This window comes from Rhipicephalus sanguineus, chromosome 4 (genome assembly GCF_013339695.2).
Source record: "Rhipicephalus sanguineus isolate Rsan-2018 chromosome 4, BIME_Rsan_1.4, whole genome shotgun sequence".
Lineage (NCBI taxonomy): Eukaryota > Metazoa > Arthropoda > Arachnida > Ixodida > Ixodidae > Rhipicephalus > Rhipicephalus sanguineus.
In genome coordinates this window covers 9,898,036-9,921,241 of record NC_051179.1, presented here as the reverse complement: position 1 = coordinate 9,921,241, position 23,206 = coordinate 9,898,036, and the positions used below count along the sequence as shown (strand labels likewise).

The 23,206-nt window shown below is 43.9% G+C and overlaps 1 protein-coding gene across 1 annotated transcript in view; it reads left to right on the top strand.

The window, feature by feature from the left end:
* Nucleotides 1–20,033, top strand: part of LOC119389358 (selenocysteine lyase-like) — a 33,472-nt gene extending 13,439 nt beyond the window's left edge. The window contains 6 exon segments of the mRNA XM_037656578.2: nucleotides 3,266–3,430; nucleotides 5,157–5,254; nucleotides 6,416–6,452; nucleotides 6,541–6,624; nucleotides 14,446–14,606; nucleotides 16,792–20,033. Of these exon segments, the coding sequence (XP_037512506.1) occupies nucleotides 3,266–3,430; nucleotides 5,157–5,254; nucleotides 6,416–6,452; nucleotides 6,541–6,624; nucleotides 14,446–14,606; nucleotides 16,792–16,954 (708 nt within the window). The 3' untranslated portion in view covers nucleotides 16,955–20,033.
* The last annotated feature ends 3,173 nt before the right edge of the window (nucleotides 20,034–23,206 follow it).

Sequence of the window (23,206 nt, the reverse complement as noted above, 5' to 3'; positions counted from 1 at the left end):
GGCCGCTTCTACGTAGGACAGACGGGCCTATGCATTAACCAGAGATTATTAGAACATAAGAGATCGTTAACCGGAGGCTCACCTTCTAATCTATCTTTACATTGTCGGGAGTATAAGTGCATGCCGAAATTCGATGAACCGAAATTCGAAATGCCGATGAACCGAAATGCCGAAATTCGATTGTACCGGCATAGAAATGATGAAACGCGCCTGATGATTGAGGCATGGCATATCGAGAATAGTGGTAGCGCATGTGCGAGCCAACCGTCGATTAACTTGCATAAAGATGAAATTAAATGCCTTAACAGTTATCTTCCACTTAGACCCCCCACGTGTGCCGGATTGATAGGTTCGTCTATTGCATGGGCATGCGCAGATAAGTTTTGTGCCTTCTTTCTTTTCCGCCGTTGTGCCTCTCTTCAGTTGTTAGTCGGCGTTTGTGGTGTCCCGACTTCTTTCTTGTGTCTGCGTTTGCATGCCCTGTTTTGTTAGTTTAGAATATGCTTGGTACCAACATTGAGGTGTATCGAACGCTGTTAGTGGGTTCAAAACAATCCAAGCACGTAAACAATTTTTAAGAAAACAAAGTGTGCTACATTAACTTCAATATAAAAGTATTGGCTGCAGTCAAGTATAGGCTGCAGTCTGATGAGTGTTTACAGAAATGCAGGGACGCTTTCATTAGACATGGCCGTGTGCTAAACCGAGCATCGGTTTAAAAAACTACACTGTCTTACCATTCGTAATCTCACTGAAAAGAGAATACTCAAAGTGTGCATCATTTATTGTGAAGCTGTGAGTTCCCCAAGACAGCAGGATGACAAGATAGGTGCAAAGTGAGCAGCCGTCACTTCAAGGGTGCCGCCTTGTTTTCCACACTAAATAGTTTGCAAGCACTTAGTGTCTCCAACTAAATTCCAGAAAAAGTGGATGCACCCACTAAGCTGCCATAGCGTTGTGCACATGCACAGTCTGGTCCCACTATCTTTTAATGTTTAGCATGGTGCCACTTAACTATACTAAAACTATCTACTATCACGCCAAAAGCTTGTGGTACAGCAAGCATAGTGCTGTTGTCAGTGCACTGCACGCTTTTATTAGGGGATGATACAAACGCACTGCGCCTCCATCTACTGCTGACCTCTCGTGCAGGACCGCTAGGGCATCGTAGTGGCATGCAGTGTGCGTCTCTTCCACGAAGCCCGTCGCTGCTGCCTTGACCCAACAAACTACTCGCCACACTCATGCACAGTCTGGAGCAGAGTGGCACGGGGAACACTCGTACGGCGAATGTGCGCGTGGTACAGCAAGTGGCCTGGCAGTGACAGTACGAGTGAAGTAGGCGACACGATGCATGCAACTAGCCAGGCATGATCGGCACTACACGGTGGCAGTGCACTTCACTGAAGCTTGAAGCGGTGTCATTTTTCGCTCAGTGGGGCACAGATGTACACATGTGTATCACAGAAAGCCAATACATATGTCTGCCTACTTTTTTGCTATGCCAGTCGCTGTGCGTTCTTGGACAGTCATGTGGGAGAGCTGGAATAGGCACTCTGGCAAAAAGGAAGAATAGGCTTTGTAGTGGGTGCATTAAAGGGACACTAAAGGCAAATATTAAGTCGACGTTGATTGTTTCAATAGCATTGCAGAAACCTCGTAGTGCTTGTTTCGTGCCAAGGAAATGCTTATTCTGAAAGAAAATCACGTTTTAGTGGTCCGCACGGCGTTAGCGCACTTCAAATCACCCGCCTGAACGGACCTTCTGACGTAGCAGTTGCCGTGCCCAACGTTGCCCGCCTTTACTGCCCAGCCGCCGAAGCTACGGTTTCTTGCGTAACAACCTTGCCAAGAGGCAGCCACGGGCCACTCCGAAACTGCATAGTTCACTGTAACGGAGCTTAGCTTGGCCAGCAGCAGCATAAGTAGAGTATCGACAGGGCGAAAATAGCGATAGCCAAGCACATGCAGCAGTACGTGATACCGAAACTACCACTGAGATGCGCAGCTCGGTGAAAACGGAACTTTTGAACCACTCGCACCGTTCCCCATGGTAGCGCCAAGAGGTTCTTTTTTCCATGAATCAAACAGAAACGAACAAGCAGCATTTTATTACGTCTCTTGATGCACGGAAGGTTCTTTTTTTTATTGCAACTAGTTTGATTAGTAGTGGTTAGTTATACTTGAGACTCTTTTGACGTCATCGGGATCATTTCCAAAATGTCCCACTCGTGGCGCACATCGTGTCCTACATTTACCTTAATTTCTCGATTACTAGAGCACTGCTGTTGATACTGTTGATGTTTCAGACGTTCTCATACATTGACCTATCACTCTGACATAAATTATTATTTGGCTTTAGTGTCCCTTTAAGAAATATTTGCTGTGGCATTGCATTTATTCATTTGTTGATTGGTGCCAGCGCACACCAGGAGATGCAAATTTGTATTTGGTGGTTAATGCGTGCCACTGTTTAGTGTTTAGTTATGCTGCCTTTCTCACAGGATTTATTAGCAAGAATAAGGAAACAATGCTTTTAATCGAATTTACTGATTACTTGAGCAAAGAAAAAGAAGTACCGACGCAAGCCGGTTTTGTGAATGAAATCGGTGCAGCGTTTTGGTTCAGAACAGCGATTGGTGCATGTAAAATTGCTGCTCAGCCTCTATTCTCATTTTCCCTGCAGTATAAGTTAGACTTGACAAATAACCAGTGATAGATTTTCGACATGCGCATTTTTTTTAACAGACTGACATCACACACGTCTGAGAGAGCATGATTGATGGGGTGCATTTTCTCGTTCATGTTGCTTATCCACTCTACAATGTGGTTTTTGTGCAGGTAATTCTACAAATTTCGCACTACTCTATTTTACTGGCTACATTAAGCATGCGCTATACTTGGGATGTTTTGCCGGTGCCTTATTCGTTGACCTTTCCTGGTCCTTTGGCTCTGTAGTTGTCATTTCTAAAAGAGTCACCCTGTACCTTTATTAATACAGTGTATAAGGTCAGTTCTGAAAGAATAACCCTGTACCCTTATCATTATAGTGTAGATATGCACGATATTCCTAGTCAGGAGAGAGAACCTTGAGACATTGAGGAAGTTTATTTGTGGTGCAATGATAGAATGGAGATGTGCTACTGTTAATATGCCTGCTGCTCGCTCTTATGCTCTTGAAAGAGTGTGCAACTATGAACAACCGAAAAATTTCAGTTTATTACTAGGTAATCTATGGGAGTGTTCCTTTTACTTATATTTATAGCCAGTTAATACCATTGGGACTCTGCTGAAGGACGTCAACCAGCAAAGAAAGAAGCACAGCCTCCCAGAGGTTCTGTTTCACACGGATGCTGCACAAGCACTTGGCAAAGTGGCTGTGAATGTGGATGACCTGAAGGTGGACTATTTGACGATTGCAGGGCATAAGGTAGGTGGAATCGACTTTTTTGCCTTTATTCCGCTATTCTTTTCTTACACGTACTGTTGCAAAGAAATTGGGAAATTTTGGTCAAATTCGGAGGGCTTTGTGTAGATGAGAGCAATGACCGTAAAATTTCACATTTCGTGATTTTCTATGCAAAAGCTAAATTTGACTATGTGTTGTTGTTTGAGCATGTTTGTGTATTATCTGTGTAATGCCTCTTGCTTTAGTGGATGTGTTCATGCCAGACACATGGACACGTGTTAACATGCAGTGTATGAGGAGTACAATAGCCTGGATGCCTTACATGTACACAGAAAACGATAGGCATAACATTAAGAGATCAGAGGACAGTAGGATGGGTCAGAAAACGAACGGGTGTAGCTGATATCCCAGTTGATACTATTATTTAAGCGAAGGGAGGGAACTGGGGCCGGCCACGTAATGCGCAGGACAGATAATCGGTGGTGCGTTTGAGCAATGGAGTAGATACGTAGAGAAGGAAAAAGAAGCCGAGGACAGCAGTGAGTCAGATGGAATGACGAAATCAAAAAGTTCACTGGGATAAAACTGAATTAGTTCATGCAAGGCTGGGTAAATTAGAGATCTATGGGAGAGACCTTCATCCTACCGGGGACATGATAGGCTGAGAATGACGATGATGATGAAAAAAATGTTAATCTCTAGAAAGCTTGAAGGTTGATTTGGTATGTAGCACACATTCATGTTGTACTGAGTACTGAGCATGGGGATAAATTTTAAAAGCTAAAGGCAAAATCTTTGCTCATGACATAACATTAAAAGCACATGTTCATGTTCTTATACGTGTCAGGGTTACTGGATATAGAGCCCGACTGTCACTGTAGAATTTGCTCTCTAATAATTTCTTTCATTGATGGGTCACATAATCTGGTGCGCCAAATTAAGCAAAAAGCAGTGAAAAACAATAAACTACAGCATTGACTCCTTTTACAGTATTTGACCCAATTGAAGCATCCCTCAGTTGAGCGTGCTCCAATATGTCATGTGGCCAGAGTTTTAGAAAGTTAATTTCAAAATGACATTGAAGTGCCTAAACTACATAGAAATCTAACACACGCCCACCTTTTTGCACAAAAAACGTCGTCACAGATTATGGCTGTAGCAAAAAACAAAATCAGTGTACTTTACCTTCAGAGAGTGGAAAGGCTGAATTTTTATTCACTTAATGTTCATCATCATCACTCTTAGGCAGCATTTTATTGTAGGGGTGTGTGAATAGTCTAAAATTTTGAATAATAATCCAATAACGTTCCTATTGATTAGGTATTGAATTGAATAGAGCATATTCAAAATACCATTAGAAATATCGAATATTTTTTGTATACTTTTGGAATAATCAGCACCTGATGGAAAATTCCTAAGGAAGAACATGTTGGAATGGCGAGGGATTGTTTTTCTTGTTTTAATATTGAATTAACCAGATACATGCAGCCCAATCTTTTACAGGACTATCGACATTATATTGATCACCGGATGAAGGCGTTTTTCACACAAGACACGCTTTTCCAGTATGATTAAACACTTGTTGCTGTTATGTATGCTTGTTACTGTTTAGGGTTTTTTTACCATACTGTTACACTGCTCATCATGAATCCCATTTCTCAGCAACCTGTCTCAATGCTTCCAGTATGTTGTGCCAGATTAAAGTAGCCCTGCTTATGCCTCTGTGCTTTTTCATTATTTTGCCCAGTTCTATGGACCTAGAACAGGAGCCCTCTACTTTCGAGACTCTAAGCCACTGTATCCTCTCCTGTTTGGTGCGGGACAGGAGCGTGGTCTCAGGCCAGGGTGAGTGATTCTGCATATTGCTCGGCCACATTTTGCTTGAATACAGGCCCAAGCTTTATAGTATGGGCACAGAAAAGCAGAATCAAGGATGCCTCTGTGGCCTGTCTTAGGTGGCTGGCTTTGCCCATTAAAACAGCACATTGCTCTGAACTTGTTTTCATATACAGTGTAGCATACAGTGCAAAACCTTGAGTAGTCTAGCTAGCTAAATTTAATATGGACAAAAAAATTTTCCTGAAGGAAATTTGCTAGATGAAAATAAAGAAATAATGAGGTCTGGGGCGTGGGCAAGCATAGTGTAATATGCCGTGGCAGAATTGTGGTTGCTTAACCATGTAAAGGAAAACCAGGAATGGCAGCAGAGGCTTAGAGCGACCAAGAAAAGAATAGTATAAAGGAATAATAAAATTTCAGTTATACACTGGAAAGCTTTGGTTGTGGGAAATACAAAACGGAAACGGAAGTCAAGCGTTTTACAATGCTAACAATAATGCATAAGGACATGAATAAGACTGACAAACTCTTGGTTGAAAGAAAGACAGAAAGTTCACGAAAAGTTCACGAAATGGGATGATGCATACAGTCTATGGATCAGTATGAACTGCATTTTATTTTAAAATAGCCTAAGAATGAACTCAACAAAGACTCTTGCTGAGCCACACTGACTCAAATAGAATAAAAATACATTGAAGTCAGTGTTTTCACTTGGTACCAGTGTCTTGACATGAAAGGACGTATTGAACTTTTACTTTCATTTTTTTATCTAATAACCAATCTCTTGCCATGAACATACAATGCTTGTTTTTTGCTTCAAGATTGACTTTGTACAGAGGTTCCACTGTATATATGAGTTTGTAAAATATAATGGCATTATGCAGTAAGTGATGAATACCAGTACTTGTCTTGGCCGGTACTTTGCATTCCTTATGAAGAAAATCTAGGGGCAGCAAATTCCTTTAATTTGTGCAAGCGTTCTCACTTCACTACTTCTTTGATCTTGAAATCCGGATTCGTGTTCGCATCAGACTCGTGCTCGCATTAGATAACACAAAATGGGCTTACTGTGGAAATGCAGGGTACCCTGTACTTCTTAAAAAATTTTTCAAATTGTGCGTTGTCATCTTGTACGATATAGTGATTTGGCACTGCTTTGTTTTGCAGGACACCCAACACTTGCATGATTGCTGGAGTTGGAACAGTAAGCAGTTCTGGCCTGTAAAAATTACACTATACTGCATATTTGCTTGGGGCATGTGCCTTAACAATGTGCCTGTTATTATTTTCAGGCAGCAATGCTAGTAGCCAAGAACTTGGGCACATATCATCAGCTTATGAAAGACTCGAGAGATTACTTGGAGGAAAAGCTGAAGGTAAGTACTGTAATAAGTACACTGTTAACTCGAACGAATTAAAACTGAAAAAAAAAAAGGAAATCCAAGGTAAGCACAGTCTCAATATAGCCAAATTCACGAAAATATAAGCATAACCACTTCGTGGTGCCTTTCCAATATGATGCCAGTAGCCGCTAACTTCCTCACAAAAGCTAAATATACCAGGAGCAATATTTTCAGTAGATCATTTTTGTGTTATTTTATGCGACCTGGCAACCGATATGTTGGTCACATATAAGCAACGACGAACCTCACGCATATAAATACAAGCTAAGTGGCGTGTTGACACCAATGTGTTCAAAACCAAGTCATGCTAAAATCTTGTAGATGGGCCTCGAATCCCCTGATTTTTCAACCGAGAATAACCAACCCAGCACATTGCTCTGACCACTGATGAAGCGCTGAAAATAACGGCACTGGATAAGCCATCGCTACAAAATTGCAGCTAATTAAAAAAAAAAAAGAGGGGGGGGGGGATATGCTAGGCATTTGGCACGGGTGCATTGCAATTTCAATAATTCAGATTAATGCTGTTGACTTTTGAGCCATTTATTTTCCACAAAAGAAACTTGTATTGGTTGTCTGCTTGGTGGTTGCACTTAGTGCGAGAAAAGCGTTCTCAAGTTTCCCGACACACCTCATCAGTTGTTCGCCACCGCCACTGCACTCATTTTCGTTTCTGAGCATATTAGCTGAGACCAAGAAGTTCCTTGTTTCGGCTAATATCGGAATGTCTCGCGGCTTCTCGTTTTCTTAGTCAACCCCTGTTCCTCTTTGTTGACAGCTGTTTCTGCAATTTTAGCACTGGTCATTTCACCATTTACAGGGGCATCTCACCTTTATAGAGTGTATTCATCGAAGCACATATCCAATCTATCACTGCTGTTGCTTGCAGAGCCTGCAGGTTGGCACACTTCTCCACTGGGTTGGTTGCAGTGACTCCCTCTTTGCTGTGGTGGAACCGTCTCCCGACAAAATGCAGTATGAGCAAAACAGTTAGCATTTGACAATAGCAGCACTTTTCTCCAGGTGTCCATGAGAAAGTGGACTGTGCTAAGTACTAGACCAATTTCATGGCCCTTCCCATTCTCATATGGCAAGAAGACTCGCTGTAGAAGGTTCATCTCGTACAGCTCGTGGGGGATCTCGATGACACATTGATCTATTGGTTGTAGGACGAACATTATGTTAGCTTGGAGAAACTTGAGTGTGATAAGTTGCAAGTTTTCAATTTTATTATGCTCTGGGCAGTTATTGGCTATGAACACAACCTTGCGATTTTGTTGCACCATCTTGTGGTCTAGCACCAGGACGTAGAACTTGAAGAGCCCTGTGGTCACCCGTGCCTTACAACTATGCAATCGGTCTCTGCTGGTGACATAAGAAATGGTCACACAAGGCATAGAGTTTCCTACAATATTTACTAGAGGGAACTTTGGTGCTGCGATCGTTGAGCCACCATGGGAATGATAGGTAGTACACGGATTTGCCTAATCTTTGTACTTGCGGCTTCTAATGCACTTGTGGCTTTGTTTATTGTTGGGTTTTGGCGTTTGTTTCGGATGAAAGAATGGATTGTTGTGAACTTCGTGACCAGATTTGAATTGGTGAGCCTCAAAAGATTAAGGTGGTGAAGTGGAACTGTGGGACGTTTGTTGAACTTCGTCTTGAGACAAAGTAGATGCAGGCCACACAGAGCCAAATGGAGCCGAAAGAACAAAGTTTAGACAAATCCATGTACTGCCCATAATTTCCATGCTGGTTGAAGTGCCATGCATTGCAGCTCCTATAGACACTAGTGTCAGAGTTCCCTCTAGTGTATTTATAGGAAACTCTATAACGCAGGGAGCTTGTGTCTTCAGTTTAGAAGTGCCGATTTTTTTTACCCGTGATCGCAGCTCGAGGAGCTTGCGCACTAAAACGAACGCGCCGCGCCACCTGTCAGGAACCAACGAAACAGCCCGTGAAGCAGGTTCCTGTACATGCGAGTACGGCGCGGCCACACGCTGCTGGTGCGAAATGCAGCAGGAGCTATTCAAAGCCGAGCGACGCCCAAGCGTGCCAGGAGCTGTCGGCCACGTCGGCGGTCAGCCGACATAGGACTATAGAGGGCTGTGTTTTGATGACGTAACGTTGCCGTGACGTGCGCACTTGTGTGCGGACATTGCGCTGGAGTATATCAGCCCCTTAAGGTCCGCATCCTCAGCCGGTACCTTCGGCTCGGCTGCCAAAGAAGAGCAAAATAAAGGTGGACGGCGTGTGCTCGAGAGCCTGGCACGCACAGTTCGGTTCTGAATGTCTGCGTCGTTGGTCCTTTTGTCTGTTGTTCCGCTGTGACCTTGCGAATCTCAACAGAGGCATTGTTGAAAGCTCACAGTTTCACAAGAACAAAGGAGATTGTCGAATTCTCGGTTATTGTGAGGATACCAGCCACACAGAGGATATTTTCTAGGGACATTTGCGAGAACTTCTGACTGTGTTATGATATGCACTGATGTTTATGCACCGATCCTTGACTTATTAGGCCCGTACACATCTGCGTGTAGTTGCATTACGATAAAAGCGAGTACATAGCTGACTATCTCTTGCACACAGCGCTAGCCCCTTAAGCTTAATTTATTGGATTTAAAAGAACAATTACAATGCCCAAGTTAGGTCCATAAACGTGGTGAGTATTTATGGTTTGATAATGTTTATATAAATTGGTGACATGCCGGGGTAACACTCATGTGGACCCACCATGGTGGTCTAGTGGTTATGGTGCTTGACTGCTGACCCGAAGGTTGTGGGATTGAATCCTGGCCACAGCGGCCGCAATGTTTTGATGAAGGCAAAATGCTACAGGCCTGTGTACTTAAAAATAGGTGCACATTAATGAACAGCAGGTAGTCAAAGTTTCGGGGGCCCTCCACTACGGTGTCCTTCATCATATCGTGGTTTTGGGGGCATAAAACCCCAACAATTATTATTTAACGTGGGTGAAGCATGTCCTATTGCTTCAATAGGCTTCAGTCCAAACAGTGCCTCCTCTATTTTTCTGCTCCTGGGCGAAGGAGCGGAGTGCAATGGGAACCAACCGTCAGCGTTAGTGCGGCTTTTAGCCGCCAGGCGCCGCCACCGTAGTAGACCCGCCATCGCGTTGTCGCGCGCGGAAACGAATGCCGTGGCTGCATTCGAAGCTGCTATATGGTTCAGTTTTCGGCTGTATTCGCATTGTTTAAAGTATAATGAAAACTTGTAAACTGGAATCATGAAGCGCTTGTCGTTCTGGGCAACCAGCCCATTTCGAAGGCACGTATCTTTTGCCGCTATTTGATCGAAACGCTCGCGCGTCGTCTGCTAGCCCGATACCAGAGAGCGCATGCCAGTGATGCGCGGAAAATTGTTTTGTCACCGTTACGTTCGCTTCACTGAGAGTCGGTTTTTGACCGTCTGAAAGTCGATTTTCGAAAGCAGCATTTGCCAAGAGCTAACATTGAAAGCTTGGTCGCTTAATGTTCCCCGATGCGTGCTGCCGTCTACTGGTGTAGCACACCATACGCAAGCCTGGAGTTCATGCGCTAAAGAGCATGAAATGTCACTAGACTGCTTCCAGGGATATACGTGATCGCCCGTTCCTTTCGTAAAGCTTTTGAGAATTGCATTTGTTGCCACCGAGAGAAAGCAACAGCCGGTGCCAGAAAAGAAGGACTATGCCAAGTGATTCCACCATTTCAGAGCTTAAACCAGTTAAATCGTGGTGGTACGAAAAACAAACGAAAACAGCTACATATGCCGCGCGCTTCCTGCAACACTGACTGATGTGTGTGAACAGACGCTGTCGTTCAAGTATAAAGTCATAGTGCTGACTCTCAACTTGAGCCGTGTTAAAATGCGTGAAAAATGGCGCGGCCTATTGTCAGTTGCTTGAGCTTTGTTGCTTGTATTTGTCGACGGATTCTTGTAGCCTCAGTATCTGGCTCCTCAGGTATCTTTCTTTTCTCTCCCATTTGCCCTTTTCGGTAGTGAGCAAAGTGTAGAGGCTAAATGGCTGTCGACGTGGGCGCTTTCGTCGCATGGGGCACCCTGCTCAGCCTTATGCACTCATTTATTGTGGCACTGTACATAATGGTTGTCGGTTGTTTCGCCGGTACTGCATGTGGTGTCCATGGGCTCCAATTCTTCAGCTTCGGGACCTAATGTCAGCGCTGCATGCACATGGCGGCGATCGCGAGGCAGCGTTGCTACTGGTACTACATGCATTCGTTGACTGTTCGGACGCAACATGGTCACGTTTAGGGATACTTGCCATGCTTGGTTCAGTTGTTACCTTGGGCTGCAAACGTGAAGGGTAGTCTGCAAAGAGTGACGCTAGTGCATCCTTCGTAAGCCGCCGCTTCTTATATTCTATGAAATCTTCGCGTCGTAAACGACGGCTGCATATTCTAGTGTAGTTTGAAGATGTATTAGGAGACTGATTATCTCGCCTAATTACTGCAAGCCACCTCTACCGAACACCAGCGGCAGCTGGAATTTCATGGGACGACAGCCGAACAGTGTATTAAAGCGAAAGCCTTAGATGCCTCATCAAACGTGAAAATTGACCGTCGGCGGCGTCAGCACGAGTGATGCAAAAAATAATTACCTGATGCGTCATCATATGACGTCACAGATCATAAAATTTTGTGACATCATTGTGACGTCACATGTGACGTCGTCATATTACGTCGTCGCTTGGTCAAAATGGGCCGATCACGGAGGCAGTGCATGCCTCCGCTGATGTGCAGAAAGCTCGCACTGCCTCCGATTCTTGAGGCTGTAAGAAAACCACGTTAGGCGCAGAAATATCTTGGAGGGAGGCAGGGAATGTTCAATACATTGACTGGAAGAAAAAGAAGATGGCTTTCGCCTTTCAGTCGTCTTAGGTGAATGCATAAGTGACCCTGTGAGATTTTTTTTCGTTATCAATAAAGGGAAATAAAAAAAAGACAGTCGTGATTTCTTTCAGTTCCATTTGCAGAGTGGAACACAACAGTATGGCATACTAAGGCATTGGGACGGTTGCAATAGCCTGAAACAGAAAATAAAACGTGAATACTATCAAGCTCGAGTGCAAGTATCGAACCGGCAGCACGGCCTGACAGACTGCCTGTTGAATACATACAGTGGGGATGGAAAGACACGCGAACATGCGGCATCTGCATTCCTTGCTGCTTCGCATTTATTTTCAAGTGGTTATAGCCTGGACGATCGATGAAAAGACGTCATCCATGACACAATAAAACACCATCTAGCATCTTTTTATTGCCACCACGGTTAGAGCGTGATGAAAACAGTGCGCCGCTATGTTCGCGTTTCTTTCCATCCCCCCGTACCTGTGAAAGCCTGCCAGAAGCATAAATGCAATTAAACTCGGATGCAAACACCAATTCATGAGCTTCGTGATACGCGCGGCCGTTCAGCGCCGGCTTCCCGTAGTCTGCTTGCACAGCGCCGCCACGCGGCAGCGGCGAGCAGATGCGGAGCGCGCACTCCACGGCCCGAGGAGAGTGTTCGCCCAGGCTCTGAAAAAATAGAGGAGGCGCTGGTCTAAATGATGGTGGCTGCTTTTCAATTGACTATAAGTTAGAGCACTGCGTGGGCCGATTTCTCATCCCAGGCCTGGTGATGTGTTTTGTAATACGGATCAACCTGGCCCCTTTCTCTTTTTGTTTCAACATTTAGGGTGTTATGCATTAAGCACAGCTCATGTATGGCATAGAATAGTCTGTCTATTCCTTTGTATAGAAAGAGTCCATCAAGCTTAGAAGCAGTACTCGTCTGTTACAAATAACCAGTGCTCAAAGTCGGGGGGTGGGGAGGGGACTAAAGAGGGCAAGGCCTCTCTACCAAAACTAAATTAGAAGCATCTTGTTGCACCTCATGGCGGCACGTTGCACAGTGCTATTGACCATTCAAGATAGACAGTTTTTACAAGATACCCAAAAGCGTCTCTGACTCAATGCATATGCAAAAACGGGAACTTATATTAGGTAGTTTCCCGATGGTACATATAGCATAATCACACATATTGCCAACTTTATGAGATCCGGGCCTATAATAGGACTGACTCGGGCTTGAGCCTGAAGCTCATGGGCCTGAGCCTGGCCCAAGCCCGATCCAGCAATTCCTTGCCCGGCCCGCGCAGTGCTCTAGTGAGAATAACAAGAGCACACTTCAGAGCCAGCATTGCCTGGGCATTGAACTTCATGAACAGAGCTGGCTTAATGATGACTCTAGTGAGGACATGTAGTCAGTCCAGCGAGTAGTACAGGGGTCTCAAACAACCCGCCACGGTGGTCTAGTGGTTATTAAGGTGCTCGACTGCTGACCCGCAGGTCGCGGGATCGAGTCTTGGCCACGGCGGCCACATTTTCGATGGAGGCGAAAATGCTAGAGGCTCGTGTACTTAGATTTAGGTGCACGTGAAAGACCAGGTCGAAGTTTCCGGAGCCCTCTACTACGGCGTCTCTCGTAATCATATTGTGGTTTTGGGATGTTAAACCCCAACAATTATTATTATTATTAGGGGTCTCAAACACACGGCCCACGGTACTTTCGCTAGCGGCCCGGCCCGCTCATGACTGTCTTCGTCCCATGTTTTTTTCTTAATAAGTATGTTCATGATCTACTCAGACGTAACTGGTCTCAAGCATTTTTTTCATGAGGCACTAAAACCATATCTTTGACCGGAACGAAAATGTAACTGAAACATCCATTATTTTGTTCCGAAGCGAAACCGAAATATTTTTTATCGTTTTTCGGTTCAAGGGAAAAGTTGGCAATCCGGAACAACCAACATCATGCAATGTGAGCATTAATGCGTGTCTCAGGAGACAGTATTAGTACGTATCTCAGGCAAGGATTTTAAAGTAAAGCTGTGTTGATATTTCTTTTTTGAAAAACGAGAATAGTGGCAGCTGGAGCTGTTTATATTAACACAAGTGGACCTTGGTGTGTCAGTCACACAGGCCAGTGTGGAGAGGGCATTCTTGGCACTGAAGTTCATGTTATTAGGACAGCGGTCTCGCATATAAGAGACTACACTCGATGACAGGCTGCTTCTGAAATCATGCTTACTCCCTTGACGCAAAGCACCCAGCCTGCTCAGAAAACTAGTAATCAACTTATGAGAAAATTAAATACTATGTTTTCATTGTTACTTTAATTTAAAATTTTTGGATACAAATAAAGACCGTTACGAACCGCTATGAAACTTTTTTTTTTCATTCCAGAACAGAAGAGAAGGGAATTTTTTTTGGTAAAACAAAACTAAAGCCGAAACGAAAAACATTTCATTCTGACATCCTGCGTGGAACAAGAACTGTACTTCAGAATATGTCCAGATTTCAGTCAACATTGACATGTTTCTCGCAACCTGATGTCAAATCCCCTTCAAAAATGACCTATATATGAGATATGGGAAAGGCCTGCTGTCAAATGGCAACCTTAGCTGACATTTCGTTTAAACATCCCCCCCACACTCCAACCTCCTTCATCATCCTGGCCCACAGGAGAATAAATTTCGTGACTGCTAGGTGAGGTGAGTTTGAGACCCCTGGACTGATATGTTAATAAATTTTCATTGTGTAATGTGCCCGTGTGTATGGTGTTATATTTTTTTAAATTTGGGATGGGGGGGTCAACTCACAATTGTGCAAATACAGTGTTTTTCAAATAAAGAATTGCAAATCTTGAAATAACTTGAACTCAGTATTTCCAGGCTACGCTCAGCAAACCTAGCTTGACATTAACACTGCATTTTTCTTTTGTTGTTTTCAGGAAGCGTTTGGGCCTCTGGTATCTTTCAACCATAGAAAAGGGGCCCAGGCTTTGCCAAACACCTGTAGTGTATCATTTGCTGGAATGAAGGGTCCTGAAATCTTGGCCAAGGCTAAGTATGTTCTAGCCAGCACAGGGGCTGCCTGTCACCACACAGCAACGTAAGTGGAGCACTCTGCAGGGTTTGTTAAAGTGCTAAGATTCAGGGTTCCTTTAACCTAGCCTTAAGGTGCGAAAGGTTACTATGCTTTCTAGGTGTGTTTCAATTCACGCTTTACATAATTCTGAAAAAATTTATATGTTTACCAAGGTGGTTGTTTATGCGTGCAAAGGAAGTCGCAGATGTACTTGGCTGCCCAGTCAACCAGCTTCCCTTATTCCTACATCAGATATCTGGCAGGGACGTAGCCAGAAATCAGTGTATAATTCACATTTTGGGAAGCAGCTTAGCGTGCAGTACCTTTTTGTGATTTGAAGCGAAAGGACACTATGGCCAATTGCGACTCTCCAGCAAGGTGCAGAAAAGGCACCACAGGCAGATCATAGAAAAACGTGGATTTATTAAATAAGTCCAGGATGAGGTACAGTGTGGAAGTCATGGATTGCGGGCAATAGAAGGCTCACTGCAAGGCCAACAATGTGTGTGCACCTGTGGCACTATTGCCTAACTAAAGGAAGGGTTCACCGAGCATGTGCTGGAAGTCATTGCCACTTGCCGCCATGGCTACTGGCTAACACTCCCAGGATTACACTCCCAGAAATACACAATAAAGTTAACAATGGAACGACTACCGTTGTAGCTCATTGGACGCGTAATCCAAAGATTGTCAGTGTGGTCGTGACCAGTGGCAAGTTATTTTCTTGCTGGCCTTAATTCTTTTCTCTTTATGTCATACTTACTACACTACAGTTCAATAACGACAAATTATGCCCTCTATGCTTTCCTTGGCTTCACTAGGCTGTGCCTAACAAAGAAATGAGCCCCTTGATACATTCCTCTGCTTTCATACTGCCCTGAGGGCGTTTGCACCATGCATACAGATTTTTGAGCACTTTTGCAGTAAGTTTTCGAATATTCTAGGCGTACACAGGCACTGTGAGCCGTAAAATCCTACCTACATTCTACGTAAAAACTTGGGCACTTTTTTCCATCGCACAACCTTTACACATGATACCACATCAGAGTTCACCTTCGCTTACAAGAGCTTGGGCGAGTTGGTTTTGGTGCATGACCATGTATAGGTCAGCGTTGCAAGCGTAGGAAAGAAGGACAGTGTAGAAAAAAGGGCTGCTGTTCAACTGATGTTTATTTTCCAGAAAAGCACAATATTCGTATATATGCTCAGAAAATGATAAATACAAGCCTTTCAGAATATTGTTGACAAGTCAGAACATTTTGAGCACGTGCCCACGTGCTTGAAGTGTTTTGACTCAACAACCCAGCAAATTCGGGATTTTTATAATGGACACAAGTTTAATGAACTGTTTATTATTGTCATTATTGCTCCTTTTCATAGTGTTGTGTTAGTGAACATACCTCATAGTCATGTTATGTGTAAGTGCATAGAAAACTACTATACGGACTGTATTCGTGATAATCTATGTGACCACCTTGTATATATTGGACTCTGCCCTTTGACTCTGCTCATTCTTTATGCGCCACATATTGTATATGTACGTAGGGCTTCTGATTATTCTTCTCTTTTCTTATTCTTTCATTCGATCTAGTTCTTGTTCTTGTGTGTTTCTTGAATATACTACTATCATGTTGATGGGATAGCTGGCTCTAATGTAGCCTACCTTCCCATATTTTTTTAATATATAAGTAACAACATCAACGACAACAACAAAAAACCCAAGTTGTATAGCATGATTGGTGTGATATGCCCCATTTCTTTTGAATGGGGCATATCACACCATAGCAAGGGAATCACACTTGAGTGTGATTACCTGGCCAGGTAATCACACTCTAGTTGCGATAGTGCAACAGATGGGGTGGCAGTGAACCCGTGAACTAAGAGAAGTATAAAAGATGTACGAGCTAGGTGACTGCTGCTTAGGCACCCCCATCTGTTTCATTATCATGGCTTGAGCGTGATTACCTGGTTGGTTTATAACGCATTCATGGGTACATGCTGGAAATGTTCTGACATGTCGAAAATGTTCTAATTACACTTGCATTTATCATTTTCTGCACATATTTATTTTGCTCTTCTGCAATATAAAGATCATTTGGCAGTCTGTGCTTTTTTTTCCTATGTTCACGCGCTGTGCTTTATGCCATCTTCTTCACTTGCGTAGTTCTTGTTCATTGTTCTGTTGATGCAATTCGTGCTTTTTCACCAGCCCTTCAAGAGTGCTGTTGAATTCTGGAGTCCTGGAGGACAATGCTCGTGGAACGCTTCGACTGAGCACAGGAAGGAAAACAACATGTGCTGATGTGGATGCTGCCGTCAGGATGCTTCAAGATGCAGTATCAGCAATACAGGAGGAACAGTCTTCTGGGTAGTTGTACTGTCAGCATGTGTTGCAACATTATCTGGTGAACGTAAACTAAAACATCAGATACACATGCTTGGCTGGTGTGCAAGGCACGTTTAATATTACAGTGCTACAGTTCTATAGCATTGCTTTAGTAATATCGCTAAGTTACTATAGTGATCTGCTGGTGTGATTTGTGGCAGTATCTCATGAAGTGAGGTAAGGCCTGCAAACACACAAGGAGAGGAGAACCAGACAACAGCTATCAACTGAAATGCTCAGGAGTAGCAGCATCCCACATCAGTCAGGCACATGTGCGGGTCTATGCGAGTGATAACTGTTAAGGCATTCCATTTCTTCTTTATGCATGTTAATTGAAGGCTGGCTTATGTGTGCATTTCCACTACTATTGATATGCCAAGCCTCAACGGTAAGGCGCGATTCTTTGTTCTGTTGTCCGCGTAAAACTGCATTATTTAAATTTTGCCGTGCATTTACCATCGCGACTATGTGACGGAAGGTGATCATCTGGTGAGTGACCTTTGGTGCTCAACTAATCTCCCTTTAATGTCCTGCCTGCGATACGTAGAAGTGGCTGCAGCTGAAAGAAGCATGTACCACACTGCTGTGGCAGTCAGTAAATTAATCAGTGTGTTTTACGAAACAAATGTCTGCCTATGTTTTCTCTTATACCTGCTCATTCTTTCTTTGCATGGCGGTGCATATTTTTCCTAGCTTTTCGCAGCTGTAGAAACGTTAACACTATATCTACTTTCTACTATTTTTAACCTCTCCCATAAGGAATGAATATGTGGAATACCTACAATTCTTTTTTTGTCCTTATTGGTAACCATGTTCAGACTTGATGAAATGGACTTTTTAAGGCGTTCAGCTACAGTAGCTACTACAACGCGGGGATAACCTACTTTTAAAGGGACACTAAAGGCAAATATTAAGTCGACATTGATTGTTGAAATAGCGGTCCAGAAACCTCGTAGTGCTACTTTTGTGCCAAGGACGTGCTTATTTTGAAATAAAATGTTTTAGTGGTCCGCATCGCGTTAGCGCACTTCAAATCACCCGCCTGAAAGCGGTGCTTCTCACGTCACTACTGCCGTGCCTAACGTTGCCCGCCTTTACTGTGCGGAGGCGTGCACTGCCGGCGTGCGCCATTCGGGCATCCGGCAACATCACATGCATGCGGCATTTTGTCGAGCTTTCTGTCAGAGCGACTTTCACGAGCGCGCAAAACACACGCGGCAGTGCGCGATATCGAAACTACCACTGAAATGTGACCACGTGAAAGGAGCAGGGTGCTGGCCGAAGCGCAGTTTGGCGAAAATGAAACCTTTGAACCACGAGCGCCGTTCCCCTTGGCAACGCCAAAGAGGTTCTTTTTTCCGTGAATCAAACAGAAACGAACAAGCAGCATTTTATTACGTATCTTGATGCACTGAAGGTTTTTTTTTTATTGCAGCTAGTTTGATTACGAGTGGTCAATTGTAGTTGAACTCTCTCCCGTCATCGGGATCATTTCCAAAATGTGCCGCTCGTGGCGCTTATCGTGTGATACATTAGGTTAATTTCTCGGTAACTAGGGCACTGCTGTTGATAATATTGCCGTTTTAGACATTGTCATACTTTGAGCTTTCACTCTGACATAAATTGTTATTTGCCTTTAGTGTACCTTTAATAGATGCATAGCCTGCTTATTAAAGCTGGCACTCATTTTGTGCATGCAGGATTTAATGAGAGAAGACTTAAGGCACCATGTGGCAGTTCAGTTTCTGAACACTTTAGAGTGCCGAGCTAAAATATTCAGAAATGGTTTCGAAGATCTAGGGGAATAATTCTAGTACTACACATGGTTCTCCTAAAATGTCACGGAAATGGCTAGTAATTGTATTACACCACTCTGAGGTGGTAGTGGCTTCATTATGATGGAGACTGATTCTAAGAAATGCTCAGGTGTTTGCTTGCCTTGGGTGCACATCAGCATTATGTCATTGTGTCTTTTCCAAACACTGTGTTGCTTTGGGATGGTGAAGTGAATTGAATTGAATTTATTTACAACAATGTAACAATGTTGAGGGAAACTAGAAAAAATAAGCTGATAAAAACAGCTCAAGAGTGATGTGGCCAGCCTATACACACGTCTGCATAATGGGAGTCGCAACACGAAAAAAATTATAGAATGCATTGTATGTGGCTCACATACAAACAAAGCATATTTGTGTATGCCTCGAGCCTGGAACTTATACAATATTTCCAATAAACAGCAGAAATGAAATGAACAATCAGCATAACTTTTCAAAAATTTGAATAAGTTTTTTTTAAAGATGTTGTTCCTGGCAACATTCTCTGTAGTTCTTTAAATGAAACTTGTAGAATGTCAGAGAGCTGTTCTCTGCCACTTGCATTTAGTAATGTGAGTCGCAAGAACTGTAGCACGTTTTTGCCATAATTTGTGCAACATTTTTTTTTCTATTTTTCCAGTTAGGCATGTTATATTTTGTTATGTTGGCTTCTAGTCCAACCAGCATTACTATAGTGCTTTATTGTTAACTAAACCAATTTCGTACTGCCAACATAGGTTGTAAATGTACATGCAACTGACTATAATAATACTATGTCTTATAAGGAGGGCTCAGAGTGAAAAAGGTATGGAACATCGCACACTAGTCAACTGACATGCTTTTGCAGCACTGCAAGCTTGTTGATACTATTTTCATTTTTAGTTTACCCCAAGCAATCAATTTTTAATAATTGGGGAAAAAAAAAGAATGTATAAAGAAGCGTGTTGGCAGTTTCATGACATTCAAAAGAAATGGGGCATATCACACCAATCATATTATGCTAATAATCTGGTCTATGTGGTCATCCCATCTCATGTGTTTACTGAAGTGTGCTCCCAGTGTTTTTGTTGATGGTACCAGCTCTATCTTTATGTCATTTAACTTAGTTAGAGCAGGCTTAACAGGCTTGTTATGACGTTGAAATAGGGCTGCCTTAGTTTTGTTGGTGTTATTTTTTAAAGGGGCCCTGCAACACTATTTCAAGTAATCGTCGAATGGCTTCATTGAAAGAGCTTATTGCCTCACGAATCAGCTGCTGCGAAAATTTTGAGAATCCATAAAGTACGGCTGGAGTTGCAGGGATTTGTTGCATGCTTCAAGCACTTTCTCTCTCCGTTAGTATCCGCAAGCATGCTGAAAGCTGTGCGGGGGGGGAGGGAATGTTGGCACGCATATTGAAGTGCTTGGCGTATAAGCTGCTCTTATTGGAAATTATTCTCTGTGACAGTCCAACTTATCGCATTTATTTTATGCTATGCATCTGATCACCACGCATTTTTTTAGCCTGATTTTTGCTGTGACCAGTGCATATATACTTTGATAGTTTAGTTGGTTGTGCGTTTCAGCTTTGTGCATTTGTTTAGAACTTTACATTTTTTGTAGACTGGGAAATGATGGGTAGTCGTATGTGCTTTGCTGTTTACAATTTAATGCTGCTCCAAGTGATGCTGAGCTCTAATTCCAGCTTCCTTTGTGTCTTTTTTCTTTGTGTTTTATATTTAACTATTATTTGCTGCCAGTTGCCAAGAGTTTTGGTGTCATAGTTGTTGTGAATGGCCTTATCGTTTGTAACAAAAGCCCAAAAGAAGCAGAACGCTTAGCCCACACTATTCGTAAAGAGGACTGTCTGTTTTATTAACTGCAGGGGTGAGACAGATGTGCATATTGCGCATTTTTGACACGATTCCGTCTTCCTGCGCCAAGCTGCTTCAAAAGCATAAAAATCACAAAAATTGCGCCAAACTGCGCCAAAACAGCTTCAAAAGCAAGAATTTTGATGCCCATGTCAGCTTCAGTGAGGAAAAAAGGCCGAGTGATGCGATTTTTCAAGCAGCGCCAGGACTACCAAGAAAATAAGATGTTCACAGAACATAGATGCGCTCAAGTGTGTTTCTTTTATGCACCTTTCTAATAAAGGCTCCCATGGTGCTGCCATAATGTGCTCTGGTCTGGTGTAATAATGCGTGACCCCGCAAAAATGTGCTGCCGTGCCCCGAGCATGCTGCTTCTACTTGCTAGGCCATAGGCGGAGAGTTTTTATTTTCCCGGACGGGGCGGGGGTCCGACTTGTTCTTCCACATTTCTCTCTCACTCTCCCCATGTATATATATCATTATGAAGATCTGTGATGGCAGACTCCAGATTCAGTCTTCAATTTACACAAAGAAGTCGATCCACCTGTAATAAAGTCCCTAGATTTTAAAAATCTAGGGACTTTAACCTGTAACGCTTGGCTCAAAGCGACAAAAGGTGCATAGGCTGCTACTCGCTGACTGCATCGCATAAAATCAATTCCCACAATGTGTGGGATCTGCCGAACTTTTTTTTATTGACATGCTTTACTTTGTTGTTAAAACATGCACCAGACAAGAGAGAGTAGGCTAATGCTGGCACAGGAAGCCTTAATTATGCCAGTGGATTCAATTTAAGACTACCACAAATTGCCACCTTGCGCGAAGCCGGGAGTACGAATTTTCCCGTTGTTTTGTGGACGAGTACTCGAGTTGCTCCAAACTGGTGCTGAAACCTTTTGCTGATAAATAAAAAATGCGTATCATCTTTTTTCGACACCTTCATAGACAGGCATGTAGAAGGGTACCCATATGTAGGAAAACAAAAAAATTACACTTTTTTTCATTAGCTAGCAAGTCTGTGCGAAAGCAATCATTGACTTTGTCGGGAGTGCTTTGTATTCTCCGTAGCATTTTTGTGTTCTGAAAAGCAGTCGCTACGCGGTTTACGACTTTTTAACTTGCCATAGCTTAATAGTGGTCGCTTCAGTTCATCAACACAACGTATTCAGCCCATACAAATCGGCTTGAGGGGCCGTTTCCACTGAATGTTTGACTTAATTTTGCCACTGGCCCATGATCCGAATTTTAAAAGCCAGAAATCAAAAAGAAGCGGGCATAAACAGCCCCCTGTGAAATAGCTGCCATACAGGGCGGCCAGCAGTCCGTTGTCAATGGACGGGGACCTAAGCCAAGCACTTAAAAAATTTCTCTGGGCCGGCGCGAGAGGGGTCTGTGCCCCCCATGAAGCAGTCCGGGGGGAAGGGGGCGAGCCTCCCCCCCCCTAAAGTCCCTATGTATAGGGGCTTTACCCCCCCCCCCCCCCGTACACTCCACCTATGCGCTAGGCTGTGTGTTCTGGCGCTACTGTCGCCTAGCGAAAACTGCCGAGTGGCATGCGTAGCGGGGTTGACTCTCAGGTTCTTTGTTGCGCGTAGCGTGTTCCTCCGGTCGCTGCGGTTTTCGTGTCGACGCTGCTGTGTGTGGTCACCTACGCGCGCGTTTGCCGTGGGCGAGTACCCTTTGCTTCAGCTTCCTGCATACCAGGGGCGTAGCCAGAAATTTTTTTCCGGGGGGGGGGGGTGGGGTTCAACCATACTTTATGTATGTTCGTGCGTGCGTTTGTATGTGTGCGTGTATATATACGCAAGCAAAACTGAAAAATTTCGGGGGGAGGTCGAACCCCCCCCCCCTGGCTACGCCCCTCCTGCATACGACGCGTCTCCGCGATTCTGCAGCGCATGGGTTCTCAACTGGGTTCCGCGAGCGACCAGAACGAATGCAACCCGCTCCCGTTTTACCCCCATTAGCAACTAATTTATTTATTTAGACAAATAAACTTGCATTGAGTTTTGCATTTAACGAAGCCATTCGCATGTCGAGTAGCGAGAGGCCCACGTGGTAGAAGCACTTTCGTCGTCTAGTGCGCGCCATGAAACTTGCATGATTTGCGGACCCGTGGTGACAGAACGCACGGAGAGCTGGTAACTGATGCTCGTGAGCGTTCAAACTAGTTCAAGCGACATTAACGGGCACATCGGCGCTTTATTCGTGGCTCATGGCGCGTCGGCGATCACGTGGCAGTTTTCATACATGGTGATTTGCTACTGCTCTGTCAATTTTGTAAATAAAACGCGCTACAAGCGCTTTGATACGCATACGAAGCATCGCTTCGCGCTGGCTGTGGGCTACACGAGCATTTAGGCTTAGCTTTACGACCGCTGTATCGGTCGACGGCCGTTTCGCCGTGCGACTGCCATGCCACCTTTGTTGTTTTGCAAAAAATAAAACAAATATGTACGTCCAGCGCTTCGTTTGCGTGAACACGTTGTTACGCTGCGCGGTGCCTGAAGTATGTGACTCGCGGAGCTGCGCGTGGAGGAAGGGGGGGGGGGGAGGATCGCAAGTCTGTTC